This window comes from Schistocerca cancellata, chromosome 2, assembly GCF_023864275.1.
Source record: "Schistocerca cancellata isolate TAMUIC-IGC-003103 chromosome 2, iqSchCanc2.1, whole genome shotgun sequence".
In the NCBI taxonomy this organism is placed as follows: domain Eukaryota; kingdom Metazoa; phylum Arthropoda; class Insecta; order Orthoptera; family Acrididae; genus Schistocerca; species Schistocerca cancellata.
In genome coordinates this window covers 606,636,326-606,662,492 of record NC_064627.1, presented here as the reverse complement: position 1 = coordinate 606,662,492, position 26,167 = coordinate 606,636,326, and the positions used below count along the sequence as shown (strand labels likewise).

At 39.4% G+C, this 26,167-nt stretch overlaps 1 protein-coding gene and 1 long non-coding RNA gene across 2 annotated transcripts in view; one reads left to right on the top strand and one right to left on the bottom strand.

Moving 5' to 3' along the window:
- LOC126162260 (alkyldihydroxyacetonephosphate synthase) overlaps positions 1-22,254 on the top strand; it is a 249,674-nt gene extending 227,420 nt beyond the window's left edge. Inside the window, exon 12 of the mRNA XM_049918652.1 lies at positions 19,610-22,254. Within this exon, the coding sequence (XP_049774609.1) occupies positions 19,610-19,938 (329 nt within the window). The 3' untranslated portion in view covers positions 19,939-22,254. The remainder of the gene's footprint in view (positions 1-19,609) is intronic.
- Positions 1-26,167, bottom strand: part of LOC126162264 (uncharacterized) — a 99,613-nt gene that overhangs the window by 17,682 nt on the left and 55,764 nt on the right. The window lies entirely within an intron of this gene.

The window sequence follows — 26,167 nt, the reverse complement described above, 5'->3', positions numbered from 1 at the left end:
GTAGTTATGTTGTGATGTCACATTGTGGGAGGAACGGTTTGCGATATCTGCAGGTGTGATGAAAGATGTGGGCGTATCACATCTAAAAGGTGGGACGGCAGGTTAGCATCTCCACCTGGTGTGGGACAGCTTGTTCCTTGATGTCATGGCTTGGTGTTTTGCAGCCATTGTTATGACAACAATGTAAATGGTGTGAAGAGTGTGAAAGTTACTATGAATGGGAGTAATGAATTATTGTATTAAGAAGAATTAATAAAAGAGTTCAATGTGGAATTCTTCAGAGTTGTTTAAGTAATTGGAAGGAAATCTCCACTCTTTTTCAGTGCCCAAACAAAAAAAGAGGTGACAAAGTCCACAAACTACTGCTTGGAACACCTGCCTGGTGGGTCTGAATTAGCAAGGCAGCAAAATAGGCTACCGCAAGAAATTTTATTAGTACATGTCCTCATTGAGGTCAAGAGGGTGACAGATTATAATTCCTACCAATCACACTTCCTTGAACAGAGTTTACTTGATTTGGTGCCATAGAGCAACACTTGAGGTAGAGGTACTGAAGGAAGAGAGAGTTAATTGGAACTAGATGATGTTGAGAAAACAAAAATATGACATTGCTCTGGGCAGCTGATGTCAACAACAGAGGAAACACTATAGTATGCATGTCATGCAATTCTACGAACTGATTTACATTCACAACAAACGTTAATGTCAATTAAATTGAGAATAGAGAATTTTAAATTTTAATCAAGAGTTATCAGTGCTGCAAGCTACTTGAATTATCTAGTGAGCTGTCCTCAGCTTGAAACCCAGTTTCCTGTTTTCATTGTATGGTTAGATAAACCAAGTTCACTGTTTTTGTATAGCGTGTCTAAACATAGTGACTTAAGTTCTATTAAGTGCAAATAATTGGTGTCTATATTGTATGCCAGTAACTACACACAATATAGAACGTGGTTTACCGGAAATATTAGAAAAATTAGAAGTAATACCAAAACCCAAGAGGAAGGGTTAGAAAGTTTACAAACAACTATGTCATATCACCCAAGAAGTTACAAACCGAGCTAATTTAAAGAATATGACTTAGTCAGGAATGAGTTTCAAGAGGTAACTGATGAAATGAAACAAATAAAAGATTTCACTAAACATGAATTTACAAGCATTAATGAGAAAATGAGACACAAAAGGATAAATAGAGACATTAGAGCAGAGTAGTGGATCTAGTGAGTATTAAGTGCACCGAATGCATTTATTAGTTTGAAAGAGCTGTTACAACAATTAGTGGAATAAAAAGTACAAGAAAGAATGGACTCTTCTCATATTATATGTAACTCTGTGGGGGATAATATAGAAAATCAAAGGGAGTTTCAAAAGCTCTGGGATGAATTTGAAAAAACTGAAATAGAACTTGGCAGAAGGCAGACGATTGATAATATTGGTATTTTGGGATATTTGTTAGAGGAACTACAATTAGGAACTGGACTGGACTTGACTAAACAATTTCCAAAATTTAAACCAGATGGGGAAGTACATCCAGACTTTTTTTTATGGTGTTCTTCAGATCTTTACCCAAGAGGTGGGAAGACTCAAAAAAGATAATGTTGTACTCAGTTAACTTGTAGGTGACGCAGCAGAATGGGAAACAGCACAGTCAGAGGATTTCAAATGATGGAACGACTTTCAAAAGAAATTTAAAAGAAAGTACTGGTCATCAAGTACACAAGAGAAATTGATGTTTGAGTTATTAGATTGTATATATTATAATAATACATGAGGTTGTTATAAGAAATACTTTGAATGGCATTTGACTGTGTTGAAATACTTGGACAGCTCATTAGAAGTGACACATTTAGTAAAATTATTAGTAATAAGACATCCTTATTATGTAAGAAAGGAAGCCTGGTGTTGGTGATGGACAAATGTTAATGATCTATTAACTTTTATTGAAGGATTGGATAACTAAATAAAGAATGAGGCTACTACACACGGGGGGGAGGGGGGGGGGGGAGAGAGGAAGTCACATGAATGACAACAATGAGGGTGGTCATTATCCAGATAAGCTCCTGAAGAAAAAGGAAAGCAATTTCTGTCAGATGAATAAAAATAACCACAATCTAGGTAATTAGGTGGGAAATATGCAGAAAAAATGTACAGTCACAAATATTTGAACCCAACGCAGTTAGTACTGTAGACAGTACTGTCAGTTCTAGTCAGTCTTCTCGAAATCAAGGACCCTCATAAAGAGCTTACCCAAGAATCATAGCTGAAACATCTCTCAAGCCTCCATATTGATGAAAGATGCCCATGAGAATTGAAGGAAGTTTATTTTATCAATTGTTAAGTTTTGGATGTCATGCTGTGGGAAGAATGGTTTGTGGTATATGCAGGTGTGGTGAAAGACTTGGGCACATTACATCTACAAGGTGGGATGACGAGTTAGCATCTCCAGCTGCTGCGGGGGTGCTTGTTTCTTGACTTCACAGCTGGGAGGTGTTTTGCAGCTACAGAGAAAAGGGTTGTAATAACCGCCATGCAAACAGTGTGGTAAGCAAAATCTAATGAATTGTCAGTTCAGTATTGTGAATGGAAGTACTGAGTAATTGTGTTAAGACAATTTCATTCAGGATTAAATCATGAAATTCTTTCAAATTATTTCAGCAGTTTGGAAGAAAATCCACACTCTCAGCACCCAAACAACACAAGGGGGGATGAATCACAATTATTTGGTCCTGCCTTGCAAGTTCGTATCAGCAAAACATCAAAACTGCCAACCACAAAATATTGTATTAGTGCATGCTATCATCAAGGCCAAGAGGATGACAGATCATGTTTTCCACCAATCACACTTCCTTGACCACAAATCACTTTACTGTATACCCTGAAGGATCCATCAGGTCAATTGATGAGATGGACACTGAGGCTTCAGGTGTACAATGCCACAGTGGTACATGAAAACACACAGACACAAGGACTCTGATTGCCTTTCAAGGAATCCTTTGATGGAGCACAGCAAAATATCAGTACTCGCTGGAAATGGCATTGCTGCTGGACATGGGGAAGATCCAGCATTGCTGAAAATTGTAGGAGTGCTGAAGAAGGTGGAGCTGACCAAAGGAGGATTCCAGTTAATGAAAAAAACATCATATAAGAGGAAATATGATCCAGTTTGTGGAAATGATTGCTCATTGTCCCAGGAAATCCATGGCCAGCTATCCTGAAGGTTTTCAATGACGCTTCAGAGTCTCATCATCTGGGATTCGTGGTGACTCTAGACAGTATCGGATGCAGGAATAACTGGCCAGGTCTCTACTGGTTTGTTACACTACCTGAGCCACTGTAAGGAATGCCAGTGAAGGAAGCACATGGTACAATCACCTCTGGGGCATCTGGCACCAATTCCCCTGCTGTAAGCTATTCCAATGAATTAGAATTGAGCCCTTGTGCAGGTTCCTGAAGTTGACAGACAGGGATCGATAGACAATAGTCTGCATTATCTGCATCACTCACTACACTGTCAACAAAGCTGTGCCTACTGCTGAAGCTTTGGAAGTAGTGAAGTTCCTTGTAGAAAATATCATTTTGAAGCACGGAGTACCCAGAGAGGTGATCTCTGTTCATGTGGAAGTTTTAAAGTTGAATCTAGTATCAGAGGTAATTCCACAATGCAAAGTTATTTATAAGATGACAACGGTCTACCAGCCACAAACGAATGGCCTTACAAAACACCTTAATAATATGTTGGCAGATGCACTCTGCGTGTACGTTGATGTCAAAAAGAGAGATTGGGGTAAAATAATGCCTGTTGTGACAGTCACATATAACACAGAGAATTGAAACACTACAAGCTTCACATTGTTCTTTCCGCTCCATGATCATGAGGCTTAAACTATGTCATGTAAATTGTTCCCATTTCAACTGCACAGTACTCAGAATGACTTCGTGAAACATTTCATCACTAGGGCAAATAACCAAGAAATCTGGATTTCAGATGGACCGTGGACACTCAGAGAGGGATGAGAGCACTATACATGATGCCAAGCCCCAGCCAATGAGATACTGTCCTGGGACTTTACATGTCTTTTTGTGGCTGTGCAGGAAGTGGAACTATCAGAGAGGTTACCAAAGTGCTAATTTGGGTCATATTGTATCCTTCGTTGCTTGCTGGAGATCACATACGAAGAAGACAAAAGTGCAGACACACAATCCATGTTTGTAGACCTATTACAGTCCTGGAGCACAGATAGATGATGTGTTCTTTTCATCAAGGAAACTGAAGACCCACTCGATGACAGTGAAACTTCAGCAGCGAGGCGAAGGAGCTACCTTTGATGATCATTATAGTGAAAATTATGTGATAACATGATCACAATGTGAGGAGCAACCAATCCTGCTTTGCAGAGGACCATTAAAGAGATCTAGATCCAGGTAGCTGTTTTAGGTCCAATGAGAGGGAGGTCACTCTTTCTGCAGGAGAGTGAGCAATGCCATAAGCTGTGCTGCATGCATTGTAGCAAAGCACTTAGCATCATTGGATGATGTATTGTGGCTCACTATTTCAAACCCATCTAGGAGGTTCTCAAACTTTGTTATTTGTGTAATGTTTGTATATTCTGGAATGTTTTAGGTTTGTATAAATAGCACACACCCCATCCAGGGTGGTGCATTCTCTTCTGTCTGTACATTGGTGTCATAATAAATGCACTTTCAGTGTTAAGTGCTGTACTTTATCGATGTCTCAGTTTTGAGATGTGGATTTGATTGTGATTACAAGATAACAGCTTGATACCATGAGATATAATGGAGTGAAAGTAAACAATATTTGATGTTTCAGTATCAGAAATAGTAGAGGTAGCAGCTTTTAGTCTCTCTCAAACCCTCGAAATTGATACTTCCAAATTTAAAATGTTAAACTTCTCATGCTGTGGTGGTGCCCTCTATGCACTGCATATAAAGGGGACCTTCACAGCCCAGCAGCCAGTCGTTGACTCACCTCAGAAGATGTTGGCTGCATTTGGCAAGAAAATGTCAGGAGGAAGAATTTCTACTGTTCAACCACAGCCTCTTAGCCCAGAAATTTTAATTAACAATGCCCAACTTCACTAACTTGACCATCTTGTGACACTGAAATTTCATAAGAGTTCCATGTCAGAAACTGTATGCATTGTGTTGTTCAGTTAAGTGTCAATCTCTTTCCTGAAAGTCATGAGCTAAGTCATGAGCTACTGTTATCTAGTACCTTTCCTGCGAAATTATTTAAATTACATTTCATGTCTTGCACAATGATTCTTGTTATCTGAAGGTAGAAATGTTATTGAATCACATGCCATGTTTAGTGGATAGTTATTGATACCAGTTAAGAAAAATTGTGGACAGAATAGAACCCTATACCTCTCACCCTCCCTGAACCATTGTTCTGTTTTTCAATTATTCTGTTATTTTCCAAGTAGCTCACAATCAAATAATTTTGTTATGTCAGAGAAGGTGCCTAATGGTACTAGCAAATCAGTTAACCCTATTCGTTCCTGACATACAGAAGAATAAATTGCATTCTTGGTGTATGTTCTTTTCTTGAAGCCAAACAGAAAATCTGATGGCTCATTGTGTATACTGAGATGTGTTACTAATCTCGTATTTCTACCATCCCAAAACTTTTGAGAACATTGGTAACAAGAATATTGACCTGCAATTGTTTACATTATCTTTTTCTCCCTTGTATAAAGTGTTTTTACTAATAAGTACTTTAATTATTGGGAAATTGGGAGCATCTGAAAGAGGCATAGTAGAGGCAACTGAGTGCAGAACGTCCATTTGTTGCACTGCTCTTAATAAATGATATTTAATCATACTCACAAGCATTTTACTCTTTGGCAATAGAATAATTCTTTAAATTTGTTATTTGCTGGTTCCCTGTAACTGCATGTGACACTGTCTCAGAATAACAGATTTTAAATGTTCTGTGTACTTGGTGTATCTATAAAATTTTGATTTAACTTGAAATCTATCAACAGGAAATGATTATAGAATGTTATTTGATCACTGATAGTATCATTTCCACACACACAGAATATGTGAAATGTTGAGCGTCCACATTCTGCCCTGATATTTATGTAACAACTGATATTATGGAATTGTGTTCTGAGAGCTCCCTTTTGTCTTGACTTAATGCATTATTTTAGCATGTCTTTTTGCATTCTTTAATGCTTTGCCATGAGCCTATTGATGTGAAATTCTGAACTTGGCAGTGACTGTCCTTCTTCATGACAGCTGCCATTTTCTCCTCTGTTAATAACTGTGTTTGTGTCTGCTTCATTTAATGAAAAGAACTGTCAAAGAAAATGATGGAGGTTTGTAGAAATGTGCTATACTTGTTATTCAAGCTGCTTTGTACTTAAACTTCATACCAAACGTGCCCTTCTAGATTACTTTAAATATATGCATTGCAAATTTTCCCATACCCCAAAATCTCTTGCCTATCACCTTATGATATGACTGCAACAATTCCTTTCAGTGTTACTATTTTTACAAGGGGATTTCAAAAAGTAAGTTACACATTATTACGGCATGCCAGGTACCTTTTGTTGAATGCTGCAGTAAACTTAAAAGTGACACGGGTACTTGATGCTATTTTTCAGAATAACAATGGTCAGAACCAGTTGCTCGATTCCTCGAAGATAGAAGTCTACTGCTTGCCCACAGGACCATATGGCAAGTGCTGTGAGGGCATCCTCATCACTGCAGGGTACACAACTGCCACAATTCAGCTCCACCATTGAATGGATATTGTTGTCTGTGATTGATGTTGATGCCCTTCCTTTCTGATCAGCATCACTCATGCCTGTGTGACCTGGTCAGATTGGTGGCACCATTTCACTGTGGCTCGACACAACATTGCATTTGGTCCATATCCTGTACTACCAGACTCTCACAGTGAATTTGTGTGCAACTTAGATGTTTTGCCCACAAGACTCATACTGTCCCACATACTTCAACTTCGGAGTATTTTTCCAGTCACTACACCATTTCAGTGTCCGCCGCTCGTGGTCTCGCGGTAGCGTTCTCGCTTCCCGAGCACGGGGTCCCGGGTTCGATTCCCGGCAGGGTCAGGGATTTTCACCTGCCTCGAGATGACTGGGTGTTTGTGTTGTCCTCATCATTTCATCATCATCCAGGAACGTGGCGAAATTGGACTGAGCAAAGATTGGATAATTGTATGGGCGCTGATAACCACGCAGTTGAGCGCCCCACAAACCGAACATCATCACCACACCATTTCAGCCACATACCGTGTTGCACTTGTTGTCCATACTGTAGCAGAACCGTGTCTGCAGGAAACCCAAAACATGTATTTTCTTCAGAAAATGCACCTCCTTTTCTTGTGGCAATGGTCTTGATATGGGACAACATCAGTAACTTACTGTCTGAGGTGCCTACAAACACTATGAGCTTACAGGCCATTACTAGTATTTCTCACAATGTGCTCTTTCAATTACAAAACAATCTCTGAAGAAATTATCTATAACTGTGCTACTGTTTTCATGTGTGAGTCAAAAAGTAAAGAAGACTTGGCACATCTTATGACAAGGTTCCTGATTCTGACCTAGAAGAACCTTTGTGCCTTACTTTATTCATGTATTTATCCACAAAATCGTGTTCATGTTCAGGGGTACAAGTTACAGCAATACGTAGCTGGAGGAGCATAAACCTTTCTGTCACATACATTCCTAAATAATATGTGTGCTTTAAAGGACAGAATATACATTTACATTACAATAGTTTCTCAGCAGCAATCTCTGTTAACCACATACATGGTTAATTCATTTTTGACAAAATTGAAGATACAGGTGATAAAAGTTAGTCTCTACGAATTCTGCAACAGAATAAAAGCAGTGCTAGAGCATTGTGTTGGTAACATTCTTTCTGAAAGGTTTATTAGTATTTTGAACTGAGCAAGGTAATTTGTTGTGGAATATGCTGCCCTTGTGTGTCACACTGCCGTGGCATTTAAAAGAGTCTTTGTATTGTCAGATGAATCTTATCATCACCACAGGTTTGATGATCATGCACACCATTATTTCCAGAATGAGATTTTCACTCTGCAGTGGAGTGTGTGCTGATATGAAACTTCCTGGCAGATTAAAACTGTGTGCCGGACCGAGACTCGAACTCGGGACCTTTGCCTTTCGCGGGCAAGTGCTCTACCATCTGAGCTACCCAAGCACGACTCACGCCCCATCCTCACAGCTACTGGCGGAAGTAAAGCTGTGAGGACGGGGCATGAGTCGTGCTTGGGTAGCTCAGACGGTAGAGCACTTTCCTGCGAAAGGCAAACGTGCCGTGTTCGAATCTCGGTCCAGCACACAGTTGTAATCTGCCCTGAAGTTTCACACCATTATTTGTTTAAAAGAGGTGGAGATTCTTATTTATAACTGAGTCTCTTCAATGTAAATGTGTGGATCAGGTAGTACTCCCAGTTCTTTACAGACTGGCTTGGTAGGTGTATGTGGTGGTACTAAAACCATGATCTTGGCAATTCAGGTTTGCGTAACAAATATTTGCTTATGTGTTATTTCCCAGAAAGGAATGCCATAAGAGATGACTGAGTTAACTAGTTCCAAGTACACAGTTCACAGGCATAGCAGAGACTATTCAGTTTACACAATAGTTTATCTGTATGGACACAGCTAGCAATTCCAGAGAAATATTTATTGAGTGTATCACAAATATATTTGGTGTCTGTTGTTTGTTGGCCATTATATTGAAGAGATTCAGATGTTTCCTGTTTTACGTCAGTTTGTAAATTGTTATCAGAATCATTTATGTAGACTTTATATTCTTGTTGATTTGCTTTAGATAATAAATTATGGAGGACCTTCTTGTACAGTTTGAAATAACTGTGGAAATTTAAATTATCTGTTTTTATACTTTGCTCATACAGTGACCTCTTGGTCCTACATGACATTCTTATACACTTGTGATCCAGCTATTATCAGTTTTCCTGGCTAGGTGTTGTACTTTGATTTGTTTTACTGGGAAGGCTGTATTCTAATGAAGACCCAATACGTTAAGGAATAGTGTTTTTTTTTTTTTTTTTTTTTTTTTTTTTTTTTTTATCTACATTACCTTCCTTGTAAATAATATCTCAGGATTTCAATTTAAGTAGATTTTTTAAACATGTCAATATTGTTATTGTTTTTGATCTGCCTTCTGTGGATGAAAGTAGGTGATGACTTATCTTCTGTTTGCCCTAAACTAAGCTGTAACAAGATACACTGATGGTCAGACAGTACATTGGATAGTTCAGAGCTTTAATAAATGAGAGATTTACTGGGTCCCCGAATACTGCATCTATGCAGTTGCTTGAATTGCATGTTATTCTAGTCGAATCCTTTACTATGTTCTGGACATTAAAAGTTGTTAGAAGGTTAATGACACCACTCACTGTACATGAAGTATTACCAAAATTTGTTAAGATCACCACATATGATCTCCTTAAGGATCAAATGCAGGGAGCCAAAGGCTATTTACAATTTATACAGTAACCAGATGACAGTTATAAGAGTAGAGGGCTATGAAAGGGAAGCAGTGGTTGGGGATGGAGTGACACACAGTTGTAGCTTATTCCCAATGTTAATCAATTTGTATATTGAGCAAGCAGTAAAGGAAACAAAAGAAAAATTCAGATTAGGAATTAAAGTCCATGGAGAAGAAATAAAAACTTTGAGGTTTTCTGATGACATTGTAATTCTGTCAGAGGCAGCAAAGGACCTGGAAGAGCAGTTGAACGGAATGGACAGTGTCTTGAAAGGAGGATATAAGATGAACATCAACAAAAGCAAAACGAGGATAATAGAATGTAGCCGAATTAAATCGGGTGATGCTGAGGGAATTAGATTAGGAAATGAGACACTTAAAGTGGTAAAGGAGTTTTGCTTTTTGGGGAGCGAAATAATTGATGATGGTCAAAGTAGAGAGGATATAAAATGTAGGCTGGCAATGGCAAGGAAAGTGTTTCTAAAGAAGAGAAATTTGTTAACTGAGTATAGATTTAAGTGTCAGGAAGTCGTTTCTCAAAGTATTTGTATGGAGTGTAGCCATGCATGGAAGTGAAACATGGATGATTAATAGTTCAGACAAGAAGAGAATAGAAGCTTTTGAAATGTGGTGCTACAGAAGAATGCTGAAGATTAGATGAGTAGATCACATAACTAATGAGGAGGTATTGAATAGAATTGGAGAGAAGAGAAATTTGTGGCACAACTTGACTAGAAGAAGGGATTGGTTGGTAGGGCATATTCTGAGGCATCAAGGGATCACCAGTTTAGGATTGGAGGGCAGCGTGGAGGGTAAAAATCGCCGAGGGAGACCAACAGATGAATACACTATGCAGATTCAGAAGTATGTAGGTTGCAGTAGGTACTGGGAGCTGAAGTAGCTTGCACGGGATAGAGTAGCAAGGAGAGCTGCATCAAACCAGTCTCTGGACTGAAGACCACAGCAACAATAAGATCCCCTTGCCTTTGGACTTGGAGAATGGTTACTAAAGCCTGTTGTTACGTTAGGCTGCTTGATTTCTACAGCACAATGCTCAGAATGTTTCTCGATATTTAGGTGGTCAGTTTTGTTGATGTTCTGAATACTGTGCTATCTGTAACAAGTATTTCTATGTAAATGATGTTAAAGTAAAAATCTATTTGCAGTTCATCTATTTCATCTCTTAATTGCTCTCCTATTTTTATGAGACAAGCTCACTAATCCTTGTGGTCTGAATTCCCCATTCACTGAACTACAAGAGGCATTCAGTAAGTAATGCAACACTTTTTATTCTGAAAGAATGTTGGCTTTACTCAGGATTCCATACACCATATTGTTCCCCACTCTTGTGTATTTCAACATAATCTCCACTCATTGTATGTCAGTATTCCCGCAGAGTACATCCTTCATTGGGCCAAACAGGTGGAAGATAGAAGATGTGAGATTGGGCTATAGGTGGATGAGGAAGGACCGTCAAGGAAGCTATGTGAGCTTCTCCTTGGTGCACAACTTGTGTGAGGCATTTCATTGTCATGGAGAATGAGAAATTCATTTGCATTTTTGTGGCAACGAACACAGTGAAGTCGTTTCTTCAGTTCTCCAAGGCTAGCACAGTACACTTCAAAATTGATTGTTGTACTGTGAGGGAGAACATCATCAGAATAATCCCTTCAGGGTACCAGAAGACTGTTACCATGACTTTACAAGCTGAGCATGTGGCTTTGAACTTTTTCTTTGTAAGAGAGATGCTGTGGTGTCACTCCATGGGTTTCTGTTTTGTTTCCGGTTCAAAGCGATTAACCCATATTTTAACACCTGTGATGACGATCAATAAAAAATTATTACAATCAGCCTCATAATGCGCAAGCAATTCCACACAGAGAGTCCTTCGTTGCTCTTTATGGTCCTCTGTTAGGTGACAAGGAAACCAGCAGGCTCACACATAATATCCCAACTGGTTGATGAGTGTGTCAGCACCACTATCAGAAACATCCAGTGGAGCAGCGAGGTGTTTGTGATCTGCCAGTTACCTTGAATGAGAGTGTCCACAGGTCCCAATATTGCAGGAGCCACAACTGTGCGTGGTTGGTCAGCACATGGGAGAAAGATTTGTGCGACCTTGTTGCGATGATGACAGACGCCTCACCCAATGACTCGCCATGCTTTTGTTCACTGCCTGGTATCTGTACACTTTCTGCACACACCTATGAATACCTGTCATGCTCTGGTTTTCTGCCAGAAGAAACTCAGTCACAGCTCTCCACTTGGAACACACCTCCATTACAGACATTTTGAATGCTATTATAGTGCTACCACTTAGCAGAACTTCATGACATTCTAGGGGCAGAAGTGGGATTTTCCATTGCCTCCCATAAAAAATTCAGCATTTTTTCAACTGAAATTAGCTAAAAAGAAAAGTGTTGCATTACTTATTGAATACCCCTTTTAATATCCATTATTAAAGAAATATTCTTGAAGAAGGTATAAATCTTGACTGCCTGTATGACAAGTCTGCAATCCCTACCAAATCCTTACACAGTACCCCAAAATAAGATGACAACATCTTACTAATCCCTACATTTGGGTTAAAAATGCTGGTGATGTGGTACCCCATACCTACTGCCTCCTGCCACTGTGGCCTTACACATTTTGCAGAATGCTGCTGCTCTTAATGTTTTTGTTTAACTCAGGCTTTCTAACAATGTTGGAAGTCTGCTGCCTCTTCCCTGCTTCTAGAACTGCAAGGGTTTCCTCCCTACTGTATTGTGACAGCTGGCCAAACTGAGTCAACATTCAAAATAAAATTCTATCTTTGCCTAATGGTCTTTCTGTTAACTCCCAGTTGACACTTCTCCACTGTTTCCCACTGTAGCTTGCCTGGCTTCAATCTGGCTTTCTGTACATGTACCTGAATGGCACAGATTCTCCCTTCCTGTTCTTCTATCAGTTTGCTCTTTCATTATGTCCTGCAAATCCAGGAGAGGGCTTCACTGGCCTCCATGCTACATTGCCCACAGTGAAACCACTTACTACAAAGCTCATTCTCTGAGAAGTCATATAAAAGAACCAAATCCTTCCATAGATCAAGCTGTAATTGTTGAAGTGATGAACACTCTTGAAATTGTGTCATTTAGTAAAAAAGAGGAGAGAGGTGATATGTGACAGATATTTTGAAGCAGACAGAATGCAATGTGTGTGTGTGTGTGTGTGTGTGTGTGTGTGTGTGTGTGTGTGTGTGAATAATAAAGGTAATTAGGATTATGATTTTTATATCATAAGAGGAAGACCCAAAGTTCAAAGATGATGATCTAAACATAGATCTGGATTATGTTGTGCAACAGACTTTTTCATAGTTGATACTGGTTTTCAATTGCAAACTTTTTGTGTAAGACCTTGATTTATTAGTCTCAATGGCCAGTGCATGTTGCAAGGAAAATTAACAACAGGCATAGTCCTTGCTATATTAGCCAAATTTGAAGAGTTTATCCTTCCCTGGATGAATGGATTGTTACCTGAATCAACAGTTACTTCCAAGGCATTTTACAAGACCAAAAATCTGCATAAGTGATCTAAATTTAAGAGTCAGTACTAAATTTAAGAGTCAGACAAACACTGCATTCATTAACTAAATGTTTTGTGAATTTAATTTTATCTAGCCTTTAGTTTCTATTTGTCACACATGGGTTAGTTTATAATGTAAATGGATAGATAAAAAAATCTACTAACCAACCGTGACAGGGAACACACACACAATAGGGTTTAACTTTCGCAAGCTTTTGGCGCCAGTGGCTCCTCCTCCTGGCAAAGAATTGAAGGGGAAGGAAGAGGGGGGACGGAAAAGGCCTTGGAGGGGTTTAGGGAAAGGGGTACAGTTAAAAAAATACAGCCAGAACCCTGGGTTAGGGGAGACTTACCAGATGGGATAAGGAGAAAAGACTGATTGTTGGAGTTTTATGGTATCTTAACACAGAGGCAGCATATATTATTTCTATTACTTGTGAGCAACAGCATAAAAATGGAAAGTTTTGTTAATGACATCTAAGATGCCTCAATTTGTCTTTTGACTAAACCAGGACCAGCATTCACAGTTGCACACACAAGTCACTCTGGCCATTGAACAATTGTTGAGACAAACATTAAATAACCTTACTAAGAATCATCACTTCATTTTCAGTCCCTAAAGAATGTAGTGCTTTTTATATCTCTCTGCCTGACTCAATTGTGGGGTAAGTTGCTTCTTCTGTAACAGGAGGGTTAAGTTTTCAATATTTTGATAGCCTGCACCTCTTTCATGATTATTTGGTGATTGTTCACTGCTGTGTAAAACTACTCTTTTTCTGCCCACACAAAACCAGTGGCTAATGAACTTGAGTTTTTCTCCATAATGAAATCAATGAACCTGTGGTCAGGGTAGCAAGTTTTTATGAGTATCTAGCATGGATACAAGCATTCTGTTTCAGCAGTCCACTTTTTTCTGTCTTCTCCTGTGATGAGAAGCGGATCTAAATGAAAAATGAAATCTAATAGAATACATACTCTATACAAAAATTAAATTATTGTGATTAAATGTAGAGAAAAGGGGGCACACAGGAAAGATAAAGAACTATTTGTAGGTTAATTTAGTCAAGCAAATAATTCCCTAAAAGAAATGTAAGCAATTATTTAGGCCCTCTGGCCACAAAAATTAAACAACTATGGAACAATGCAATACCATTCATTTCGGTGGTGGTATTCTGATGTCATGAAAAATTTGAATAAATAAGGTTCATTTTCATTATTTGCACAGTCTTAGTAATACTTTAAATGTGTGCTTTTTGGCAGTATTGACATGCATGTTAAACAATTTGCAGAAAATAAAATATGATTCTCCGTGAGTGTGTGTGAAAGTTGAGTATGTTTCACAACATAGGTTGTTGGCTTACAGGAGAAAGAATAATTATTTGGAGTTTGGAAAGAGCAAGGAAGACTGGAAGGTGAGGGAATAGCTGATTGATCAGGCACTAGGTTAAAGAGGACTTGAAGTTTTATTAGGAAGAGGGGCATCCAAGATGAGAGGTACATCTACATCTACATCTACATCCATACCCGCAAGCCACCTGACGGTGTGTGGTGGAGGGTACCTTGAGTACCTCTATCGGTTCTCCCTTCTATTCCAGTCTCGTATTGTTCGTGGAAAGAAGGATTGTCGGTATGCCTCTGTGTGGGCTCTAATCTCTCTGATTTTATCCTCATGGTCTCTTCGCGAGATATACGTAGGAGGGAGCAATATACTGCTTGACTCTTCGGTGAAAGTATGTTCTCGAAACTTTGACAAAAGCCCGTACCGAGCTACTGAGCGTCTCTCCTGCAGAGTCTTCCACTGGAGTTTATCTATCATCTCCGTAACGCTTTCGCGATTACTAAATGATCCTGTAACGAAGCGCGCTGCTCTCCGTTGGACCTTCTCTATATCTTCTATCAACCCTATCTGGTACGGATCCCACACTGCTGAGCAGTATTCAAGCAGTGGGCGAATAAGTGTACTGTAACCTACTTCCTTTGTTTTCGGATTGCATTTCCTTAGGATTCTTCCAATGAATCTCAGTGTGGCATCTGCTTTACCGACGATCAACATTGTATGATCATTCCATTTTAAATCACTCCTAATGCGTACTCCCAGATAATTTATGGTATTAACCGCTTCCAGTTGCTGACCTGCTATTTTGTAGCTAAATGATAAAGGATCTATCTTTCTGTGTATTCGCAGCACATTACACTTGTCTACATTGAGATTCAATTGCCATTCCCTGCACCATGCTTCTATTCGCTGCAGATCCTCCTGCATTTCAGTACAATTTTCCATTGTTACAACCTCTTGATACACCACAGCATCATCTGCAAAAAGCCTCAGTGAACTTCCGATGTAATCCACCAGGTCATTTATGTATATTGTGAATAGCAACGGTCCTATGACACTCCCCTGCGGCACACCTGAAATCACTCTTACTTCGGAGGACTTCTCTCCATTGAGAATGACATGCTGCGTCCTGTTATCTAGGAACTCCTCAATCCAATCACACAATTGGTCTGATAGTCCATATGCTCTTACTTTGTTCATTAAACGACTGTGGGGAACTGTATCGAACGCCTTGCGGAAGTCAAGAAACACGGCATCTACCTGTGAACCCGTGTCTATGGCCCTCTGAGTCTCGTGGACAAATAGCGCGAGCTGGGTTTCACATGACCGTCTTTTTCGAAACCCATGCTGATTCCTACAGAGTAGATTTCTAGTCTCCAGAAAAGTCATTATATTCAAACACAATACATGTTCCAAAATTCTACAACTGATCGACGTTAGAGATATAGGTCTGTAGTTCTGCACATCTGTTCGACGTCCCTTCTTGAAAACGGGGATGACCTGTGCCCTTTTCCAATCCTTTGGAACGCTACGCTCTTCTAGAGATCTACGGTACACCGCTGCAAGAAGGGGGGCAAGTTCCTTCGCGTACTCTGTGTAAAATGGAACTGGTATCCCATCAGGTCCAGAGGCCTTTCCTCTTTTGAGCAATTTTAATTGTTTCTCTATCCCTCTGTCGTCTATTTCGATATCTACCATTTTGTCATCTGTGCGACAATCTAGAGAAGGAACTACAGTGCAATCTTCCTCTGTGAAACAACTTTGGAAAAAGACATTTAGTATTTCGGCCTTTAGTCTGTCATCCTCTGTTTCAGTACCATTTTGGTCACAGAGTGTCTGGACATTTTGTTTTGATCCACCTACCGCTTTGACATAAGACCAAAATTTCTTAGGATTTTCTGCCAAGTCAGTACACAGAACTTTACTTTCGAATTCATTGAACACCTCTCGCATAGCCCTCCTCACACTACATTTCGCTTCGCGTAATTTTTGTTTGTCTGCAAGGCTTTGGCTATGTTTATGTTTGCTGTGAAGTTCCCTTTGCTTCCGCAGCAGTTTTCTAACTCTGTTGTTGTACCACGGTGGCTCTTTTCCATCTCTTACGATCTTGCTTGGCACATACTCATCTAACGCATTATGTACGACGGTTTTGAACGTTGTCCACTGATCCTCAACACTATCTGTACTTGAGACAAAACTTTTGTGTTGAGCTAACAGGTACTCTGAAATCTGCTTTTTGTCACTTTCTCTAAACAGAAAAATCTTACTACCCTTTTTAATATTCCTATTTACGGCTGAAATCATCTGTGCCGTAAACGCTTTATGATCGCTGATTCCCTGTTCTGTGTTAACTGTTTCAAATAGTTCAGGTCTGTTTGTCACCAGAAGGTCTAATATGTTATCGCCACGAGTCGGTTCTCTGTTTAACTGCTCAAGGTAGTTTTCAGATAAAGCACTTAAAAAAATTTCACTGGATTCTTTGTTCCTGCCACCCGTTATGAACGTCTAAGTCTCCCAGTCTATATCTGGCAAATTAAAATCTCCACCCAGAACTATAACATGGTGGGGAAATCTACTCGAAATATTTTCCAAATTATCCTTCAGGTGCTCAGCCACAACAGCTGCTGAGCCAGGGGGCCTATAGAGACATCCAATTACCATGTCTGAGCCTGCTTTAACCGTGACCTTCACCCAAATCATTTCACATTTCGGATCTCCGTCAATTTCCTTCGATACTATTGCACTTCTTATCACTATAAACATGTCTCCCCCTTCACTGTCCAGCCTGTCTCTGCGGTATACATTCCAATCTGAGTTTAGGATTTCATTACTGTTTACGTCTGGTTTCAGCCAACTTTCTGTCCCTAGTACCATATGGGCGTTGTGACCGTTTATTAATGAGAGCAGTTCTGGGACCTTTCTGTAGACGCTCCTGCAGTTTACTATTAGCACATTAATATTGTTATTCCCTGTTGCATTTTGCCTACTCCTACCTTGCCGCGTCTCAGGGGGCGTCTTGTCGGGCCTAGGGAGGGGATTCTCTAACCTAAAAAAACCCCATGTGCACTCCACACGTACTCCGCTACCCTTGTAGCCGCTTCCGGCGTGTAGTGCACGCCTGACCTATTCAGGGGGACCCTACATTTCTCCACCCGATAGCGGAGGTCGAGAAATTTGCACCCCAGATCTCTGCAGAATCGTCTGAGCCTCTGGTTTAAGCCTTCCACTCGGCTCCAAACTAGAGGACCGCGATCAGTTCTGGGAACGATACTACAAATAGTTAGTTCTGATTTCACCCCGCGAGCGAGGCTTTCCGCCTTCACCAATTCCGCCAACCACCTGTACGAACTGAGGATGACCTCTGAACCCAGACGGCAGGAGTCATTGGTGCCGACATGAGCAACAATTTGCAGTCGGGTGCACCCAGTGCTCTCTATCGCCGCCGGTAGGGCCTCCTCCACATCTCGGATGAGACCCCCCCGGCAAGCAGACAGAGTGAACACTGGCCTTCTTCCCCGACCTTCCCACTATTTCCCTAAGGGGCTCCATCACCCGCCTAACGTTGGAGCTCCCAATAACTAATAAACCCCTCCCCCCGTGTGCCTGCTCGGACATTGCTGAAGGAGCAGCCACATGTCCACTCACAGGCAGAGCGGGCGATGCCACACGGCCAGCCTCCACATTGACCCTCCACCTCGTGCGCCACGAACGCCGCTGAACCCACCACTCCCCTTGGGGAGAGGGTGGCCCAACCGCGCCCAGTACCCGCGAAGATGTCTCGACAGTGGGTGAAGCATGTAACACCTGGGGTGTACCTTGCGACGCACCAGACTCCCCAGTGCCGCTACACTCCGAGGCAGCAGCCTGAAGACGGCTGACCGCAGCCATCAACACGCTCAGCTGTTCGCGAACAGTGGCCAGCTCCTCCTGCGTCCGTACACAGCAGTCACACATCCTATCCATCCTAAGGAATCAATTTACTGAAGAGAGTTAATCAACCTTTAACTAGACTGCTAATTCACTAAATGCGGCTGTTTATTCACTAAACTGTGGTTGCTAGCCACTTCTTGTAGAAAACAATGAAAATAGCACTACCTGTCTCTGGACTGTATTGAAAACAAACACTAGCACTACTGGCACTATGGTTGACTAAAGGGACTCTCTCTGACTGTATTCAAAACAAACACGAAATCTATGGAACTATTAATAGCGCTCGACAATTAAAGCTTCCTAAAAGCAAAAACACACGGAAGAAGAAGTGACAAGTAAGAAAAATACAGTTAATACTTAAATTAAGGTAGCTCGCTGCACAGCAGACGTGAAGCAGACGGCAATTACGACGACACTGACTCTACTGGCACTATGGCTGACTAAAGGGACTCTCTCTGACTGTATTCAAAACAAACACGAAATCTATGGAACACTATTAATAGCACCCGACAATTAAAGCTTCCTAAAAGCAAATACACACGGAAGAAGAAGTGACAAGTAAGAAAATAGAGTTAATACTTAAATTAAGGTAGCTCGCTGCACAACAGACGTGAAGCAGACGGCAGTTACGAGTACATTAGTAAACATTGAGCCAGCTTCAGCTTAGAGTTGATGTAACCTGAGAAAGTGAAAGATAAAGATGAAGATGGATTAGTCAAAGAAAAAAATGGAGTTCAGAAAAAGAACAAAATGGAAGATTCAGTCACAGAGGAAAGGTGCGTGTGTGCACAGGTGCGCGCGCACGCGCGAACACACACACACACACACACACACACACACACACACACACACACACACACACACACACACGGGGGGGAGGGGGGCGGGGGGGGGGGGGAGAGAGAGAGAGAGAGAGAGAGAGAGAGAGAGAGATCATATCATTGTTCTAATGGGACCAGCAATTGGTTCTTTGGAATAAAATAATATGTTTTTTTTAAAGAATACAAAATGATAGGAGAGTGTATTAGCAGAAGGGTGGCTCACTGAAATTTGTTCTTTTCATTGCTTCTAACATAAAGCTAAGGTCCTTATTTGAGGTGTCTTCAATCTGTCTTACGAAGCATCTTGATGGAAGCCACTGTGTCAATGTTTCCTTTGTACGAACAGTGGTAAAGTGCTCCTTTTTTGATTATTTTGTATTCCATCCAGGATTTTCCATTGTTGTATTAACAAAATATTTTTTTACTTATGTTCCAGATCATGGAATTAAAAAGTTCCTGATATCGTGCCGTGTTACCCAGACATATGATGCAGGCTGCTGTGTGTATTTTTACTTTGGTTTCAGCAGCAAAGGACTTGCAGATCCTCTTGCAACATATGAGTTACTCGAAGAGCATGCAAGAGATGAAATCCTGGCTTCTGGGGGCAGTATATCACATCACCATGGTGTTGGCAAACTACGTGCTAAATGGTTTCTTCATCAGGTGTCAGAGACTGGTGTTGAACTGTACCAAGCAACCAAAAAAGAACTTGACCCTAAGAATATATTTGCAAATGGTAATTTAACTTTCCGCAGCAAACTTTGAAGCACAAAGTATGCTGAGATTTGTCAGTATCTGATGATGTGAAGTTGTGGTCTTGCTATGTTTACTGATAAGACTAGTCAATGTAATGTTATTGAAATGGTAAAAGACAGTAAGTTTGTGTTATGCAAAGTTTTACAGAGAGACTGTGTGTGTGTGTGTGTGTGTGTGTGTGTGTGTGTGTGAGAGAGAGAGAGAGAGAGAGAGAGAGAGAGAGAGAGAGAGAGAGAGAGAGAGACATTAGATAATGTGTATACTGCTGAATGTAAATCACTTGCTGCTTTTGTATTATTAATCAATTGTTTAGCTATTTTAAAGGAACATTTTTGGCAATTGCACTGGCCAGAGTTAAAATACTGGCAAGTACTGTGCTGTTTTTCTTAAAAGGTCACTCCTTTTGCAATACATGAAGAATAGTTAATTAACTAATACATTCAAGTTTGAATAGAATTCACTTCTTACCTGATGGGTAAAAGGAATTCGTGTAACATGTTTCCAATACAGAATTCCACCTGTATTTTAAAAGCAGCCTCCCAAGTTTAACTTAGCTGAAAACCATAATACGTGCCAATGATACTGTTTGACATGAGTATTTTTGGAACTGAACTGATAATGCAGTTGTACTTTCTGAAAATGGAAAACTGCCTAAAGAACTCTTTTTGCTTTGGTTGTATTTATAATTTCTAGCAAACACAAAACCAATTTCTTGTTTGGAACTAGTGCAGCAACTCATAGAGGTCAAGTGTGGGCTGTAATTATCTTTTTGCAATGAAACTTGGTAGACATTCTAATGCATTAATGTGGAAGCGATTTGCACTGGAGAAAAATTAGTTCCAAATGGCAACCAGTTGCTAGTCTGGTGCTGTGAATGCAAGAAAGACATATACAGGTGGACTAGAAATGGGATGTGGTCAGAAAAGGTCAAACAAGTGAGAAAGGCATAGTGTTGATTTTATTATTAACTGCCACTTACACAATTTGTTCAATGTGAGCTCTGGAGATGTCGATGAGATGCCTGGAGACGCCGATGAGATGCAGATACGCACCTAGTGGCCAAAATTGGAACTAATTTTTTCCCAGCATAAATTGGTTCTGCACTAACACATTAGCATATCTATCAAGTTTCTCTGCCATACAGTAGTTATAGCCCGCACTGGACATCCAGTAATGGCACTTTAATAATAACCACCTGGTGGTTGTTGAAATTAATTAACTTGTGTTCCAGATTAGTGATAGTGATGAAAGGCGATGGAATGAGAGGCAGGTGGGTGTAGAAATTGCATTATCATCGCAATTATTTTTTGTCTCTTGCTCAGTACTACATATTTATGTGAGGCAGTTCCTTTCCCAATCTTCTGCCCCCATCTTACACACAAAGAAAATGTAACAGCATTTATGAGGTGTTTTTGAAGCTTTAAAATGGTTAATTCTTCATGTTCGAGGCAGGAGGGTGTGTAGAAGAGTAATATGAAATAGAAAATTACAACCAAAGCAGTGCAAAGGGCTATTAGATAGTTGGAAATTATGGTCCCATCTTCTAAGGGGTTCTGAAGAAAAAAGAAACGTTCTTATCATGAAAGGCAATATTTCCCTCACGTAGCTTTACCACTCCAGGGTCTCTTTGATGTGGTGTAATTACCTTTTCCTGTCATGACAACTAGCTTACCCATCCACTAATGTAGGCAGTTCCAATCCTCAGGTGATAAAGATTCTTTTTAATAGATCATCAGCGAAAGGTAACTTCTTAGAGCCACTCCCCATCATTCATGTCACGATGTAAACAATTATCACACTAAAAGAATTAGTCCTTATTTGAAATGAAGTGGTAGCAGAACCACACCACATGCAAGAAAGGTGGTTGAGTGGCAGCAGGTTGCCACTCAACAATCTTCCTGCATGTGGCGAAGGAAATAAGGACTAACACTTTTAGCGTGCTATTTGTTTACAACATGACATGAATGATTGGGAGTGGCTCTTAAGCATTCACCTATTAGCTTGTTGTGTGCATGCGCAAACTGTTTGATCGCCCCTTGCCCGTGTGCACGCAGAATATGATACATGTGTTATGGCCTGGCTGCAAGACTACCTCTGCATCTATTGTTTGCCCACATGGGTCCAGCAGCGACTCAGGTAGGCGTGTATGCTGGAGCAGCCTACACTAAAGGATCAATTAGTGTTTAATACATAAGCTGACTTCCAGTGCAGTTAGCTTACACATATCACTTGTAGGAAGTATTGCCAGAATTGATGCTCATCTTTACAAAAAAGACAGTGTGGATGGAATGGAAACATGAATCTGTGATTTTTTAGTCAGAGGTTCTCTTCATTGTAAAATCTTCTAATTACTGATATGCAATTTTCCCCTTACTATAATCGTCTTGTAAAATGCCTAGGACAGTTGCATATGCAATAACTGTGCTCTCTCTACATATGTTAATAGAAATTAGATTATCCTGAATTAGGAGCATAGAGGATTGGCATTGTGATGTTTTGCATTGTTCCTCACTGTTCATCACCATTACAGGATAACCAACAAGTTAAGTACAGCTGGTGAATGTACCTTTGCATATTGTGTGATATGTTGAAGAGGAAAACAGTTCAATTCGAAAGAACTGGGTGATTGCCCTGAGATATGATGCACAGTCAAGACAATGTTTTCTCATTTGGGAGGAGTTGGGTTCAAAATCATCTCTGGTCATCCTGATATAATTTTTGTGCCCTTTCTGTAAATCATGTCAGTCAAATGCCAAACAAATGTTGGCTGATATTCTACCTCATCCTTCTCCAATTTAGTGTGTTTGCACACAGCTTTTAGAGTGTTTCTAATTTATGTTGCCATTATTTGTTTAAAATCAGAGCTTGTCTTCAGATGGTGGCATACATTTCTTGTACATAATTTGTTAAGTGGCTTTGATGTGGCCTTAAACTGGTCATGACCAAAAAAAGCATAGATTTTTAATCATTTGTAAGTGATCATTATGTTTAGTTTCTTTTCCCTCTCCCCTCCTACTATCTCATAATCATCTCTCTGAACAGTCATAGAGGCTTACGGCTGCCACAAATAAAATGTTGCAATTTAGTTTTCTGCCCTATTTACAAAGTGGCTGGATAAACGGAATATTCATTGTGAGTGAATGTGTTGAGTGTGTGAATTGTAGAAGAAATGTATGTGAACAGAATACCAACTTTTTCACATTTATTCTTAAATTTATATGTTTGGTTTTTTTCGGTTTGGTTTAAGAATGGGGAAAAGGAGTAGTACATCCTCAGAGTAAATGATTATCACTGCAGTACTTTATTTTCAATAGTTGAAGAAATATGAGTATCTGACTCTACTGTGTTCATTTTGCCACATTATTTTGTTTATGAAATGGATACCTACCCTTTAATTTGTCAGAAGATTGTGCATATTTGTGAATAAATCTTGTACTTGCCAGTTCCACATCTTAACACACAGTCTGTTTGGAAAAACTAAATAAAATAAAAAAAAAAGAAGAAGAAGACATCTGTCACAAGTTACTTGCCACATACATTGCGGCTTTTTCTTTAAAGAAATGTCATCTGGAGTAAGCTATTGTGATTAATTTTATTGAAATGACATTTTATGAATGTGACAGAGTTCTGATTTTACAGCCTTAACATAGATTTATATCTACTGCAATGATATTGTAATTCTGAAACCATATTTTAAAAATATTACAATTATTATTGTAGAAATCCTTCAAGATTTACTTCTTATCTATTGAAATTAGTTTTGTGTGTGAATTCAACATTATTATTGATTATTTGCATCACAATATTTGTCTTATAATGTATATTTATATAAAATTATTAGGTTTAAAACTTAAGTGTATGCCTTGACACATGCTCTGTTTGCCTCAGTATATTTCAGTTATATGTTTAACTGTGATATAAACTCTGCCGAATGTAGTAAAAATTTCTAAAAACTCATTTTCTTTACACTTAGTTTGCACTAAGTCTGCTTTAAGGTGTTCACTGCACCTGATTTGAAATTTATTTTACTGATAGGAATGCATAATTGTATGAATGCTTGAGACTGCAATTTTTTGTTGTTGTAAAACCAGTCAATTTTTGTAAAATCACTTCTTGCCAGAAATAAAATAGTAAAAATGTATAGTGTTCAGTTGAAGCAGGTAGTCATATGATCTTCCACACATCCCACAAGTAGTAGTGTCAAAGATGTGGAACAAATCAAAGTATACATTAACAAAAGACAAGAAAAACCTAGAAAATCTGTATGCTACATTAAGAATAAACTATACTTCTTAATGGGTTTCATACTTACGCCAGCTAAAATCAATCAGTTAAGCAGTAAGAAAGCTGATATTTGAAGAAAAATAAGGGCTGGTACTTCCTCAGTTATATTAACATTTACTTGATGGCACGCATATTTTCAAAGAAAATTATATACATCTGCAATAACAAAGGTCTGTTTACTACTTGACATGTACCTTTAAAACGAATGCTGCCCTTGCCATGTAACAATGACAAATTTCAGTCCCTGACTGTAGATAATAGGATAATTTCTACAAGTGACAAATGAGCTGTGTTTTTGATTTGAGTTGGTAGGAATTTCCAATTTCTTGCTTCTTGTTGGATGGAATTTTGTTGAAAACCTTGGCACAAAAGTATGTAACTCCTCGGTGAACTGTAGGCAAGGAAGATATTCGACCAGTGATCTAATAAAATATATCTTTAGGGTCATTCCATGTCAATTCAACCAATTTGAGAAAATGTTCCAGCTGAAGTCCCAGATTTGGCTGAAATGTAGCACACCAATGCTACCAAGTGTGGAACACACATGTACAAAATTTTAAGTTCCCCTGCCAATTAGTTCCAGAATTATAGCTTGTGAAAGGTGGCGTGACCCGGAAATTACAACCAGCATCTGGCAATCTGTCTTCAGACCCAACTTCAGGTCTTAATAACTTTGGAACTATTCTGCACAGTCCAGTGAAATTTTTACAACCCAGTAACATCCACTTAGAGAACACACTCTATGAATCAAAACACCAACAACATATTTCTGAGGGAAAATAAAAAATTCCAAAATGTGATTTAAAAAATGTAATATGTTAAAGGTGCCCCCTATTCCAAATATAATTCACTCAAAACGTTTTTTTGTGGTAAGCTTAATGTGGCCTAAACACACACAGAACTCATGTTGCCCATATGTCACACAAACAGAGTTACACGCACACGAAAATACAAAAATTTGAAAAATTACCTGAAAAACGTGGATTTTCGAAGTGTGGTAGTGCAAAAGGGACAAGTGATATCCAAGCCAAATTTCAAACACTACACAAGTAGACCATAATATAATATGTGGCAAAATTTCAACTTGTTATTGCAAGGCATTTGTGTACAATAAAAGTTTAGAGATGTATTTGGTTACGTTTCTTTTAACATGATTTAGCAAGTAATAGTGATGATGCAGACAGCTTGTTCCAGATAAAGCTGCAGCAATTGTTGGGAACCGTTAGGCAACAGAAAGTTAAACAATGGTGGTTTTCAGAGACAGAATGAGTCATTGTTAGGCAGGAACAACAAAGAAAACAAGCAACAATTATAGGTTACTCATGTTTTTAAAGTTCTAGTTCAGACTGGTCAGTACTGTTGTGGAAAGTCAGTATGGAAGCAGAAGAATGTACTAGTGGTGCTTTTGTTCAAACAAGTTAGAGTATTGGTAGAGCACAAGCATCTGAATGTCATATAACAACATATGGAACAAAATGTGGCATTCGCTTTGTACTGTATGATCTGGATGAATCGGACCAAGATTTGTTGCTATGGAGATCTGGGATACACCCTGTGGGCACAACAAGTACAGTTCCAGGTAACTTTAGTGTTTGTTATCATCATATGAAAGTGTTTCTGGATAAGTATTCTTTCCTACAAAGAAGTTGTTTTGATCCATTTCGGATTCATAAGAAGACAGTGAAGTGTAGCCTCAGAGAAATTGATATAAAACCAGTACTGAAAGTGAATCAGTGCATGGGACTTAATATGAAACCAGGACAAAAGTTATGTTCCAGGTGTGTTACACTGCTAAAAAATGAAGAATATTCTGATAATTTACATGACACTGACGAAGAGTATCAGCCACCTACAATCACAGCGGATGAGCAATTAAATACTTCAGTGACTGCTCTTGGTTTGTCTCCCATGAAGACACACAAAGTTGGCAAAAGAGACAGGCCCAGCTATGATA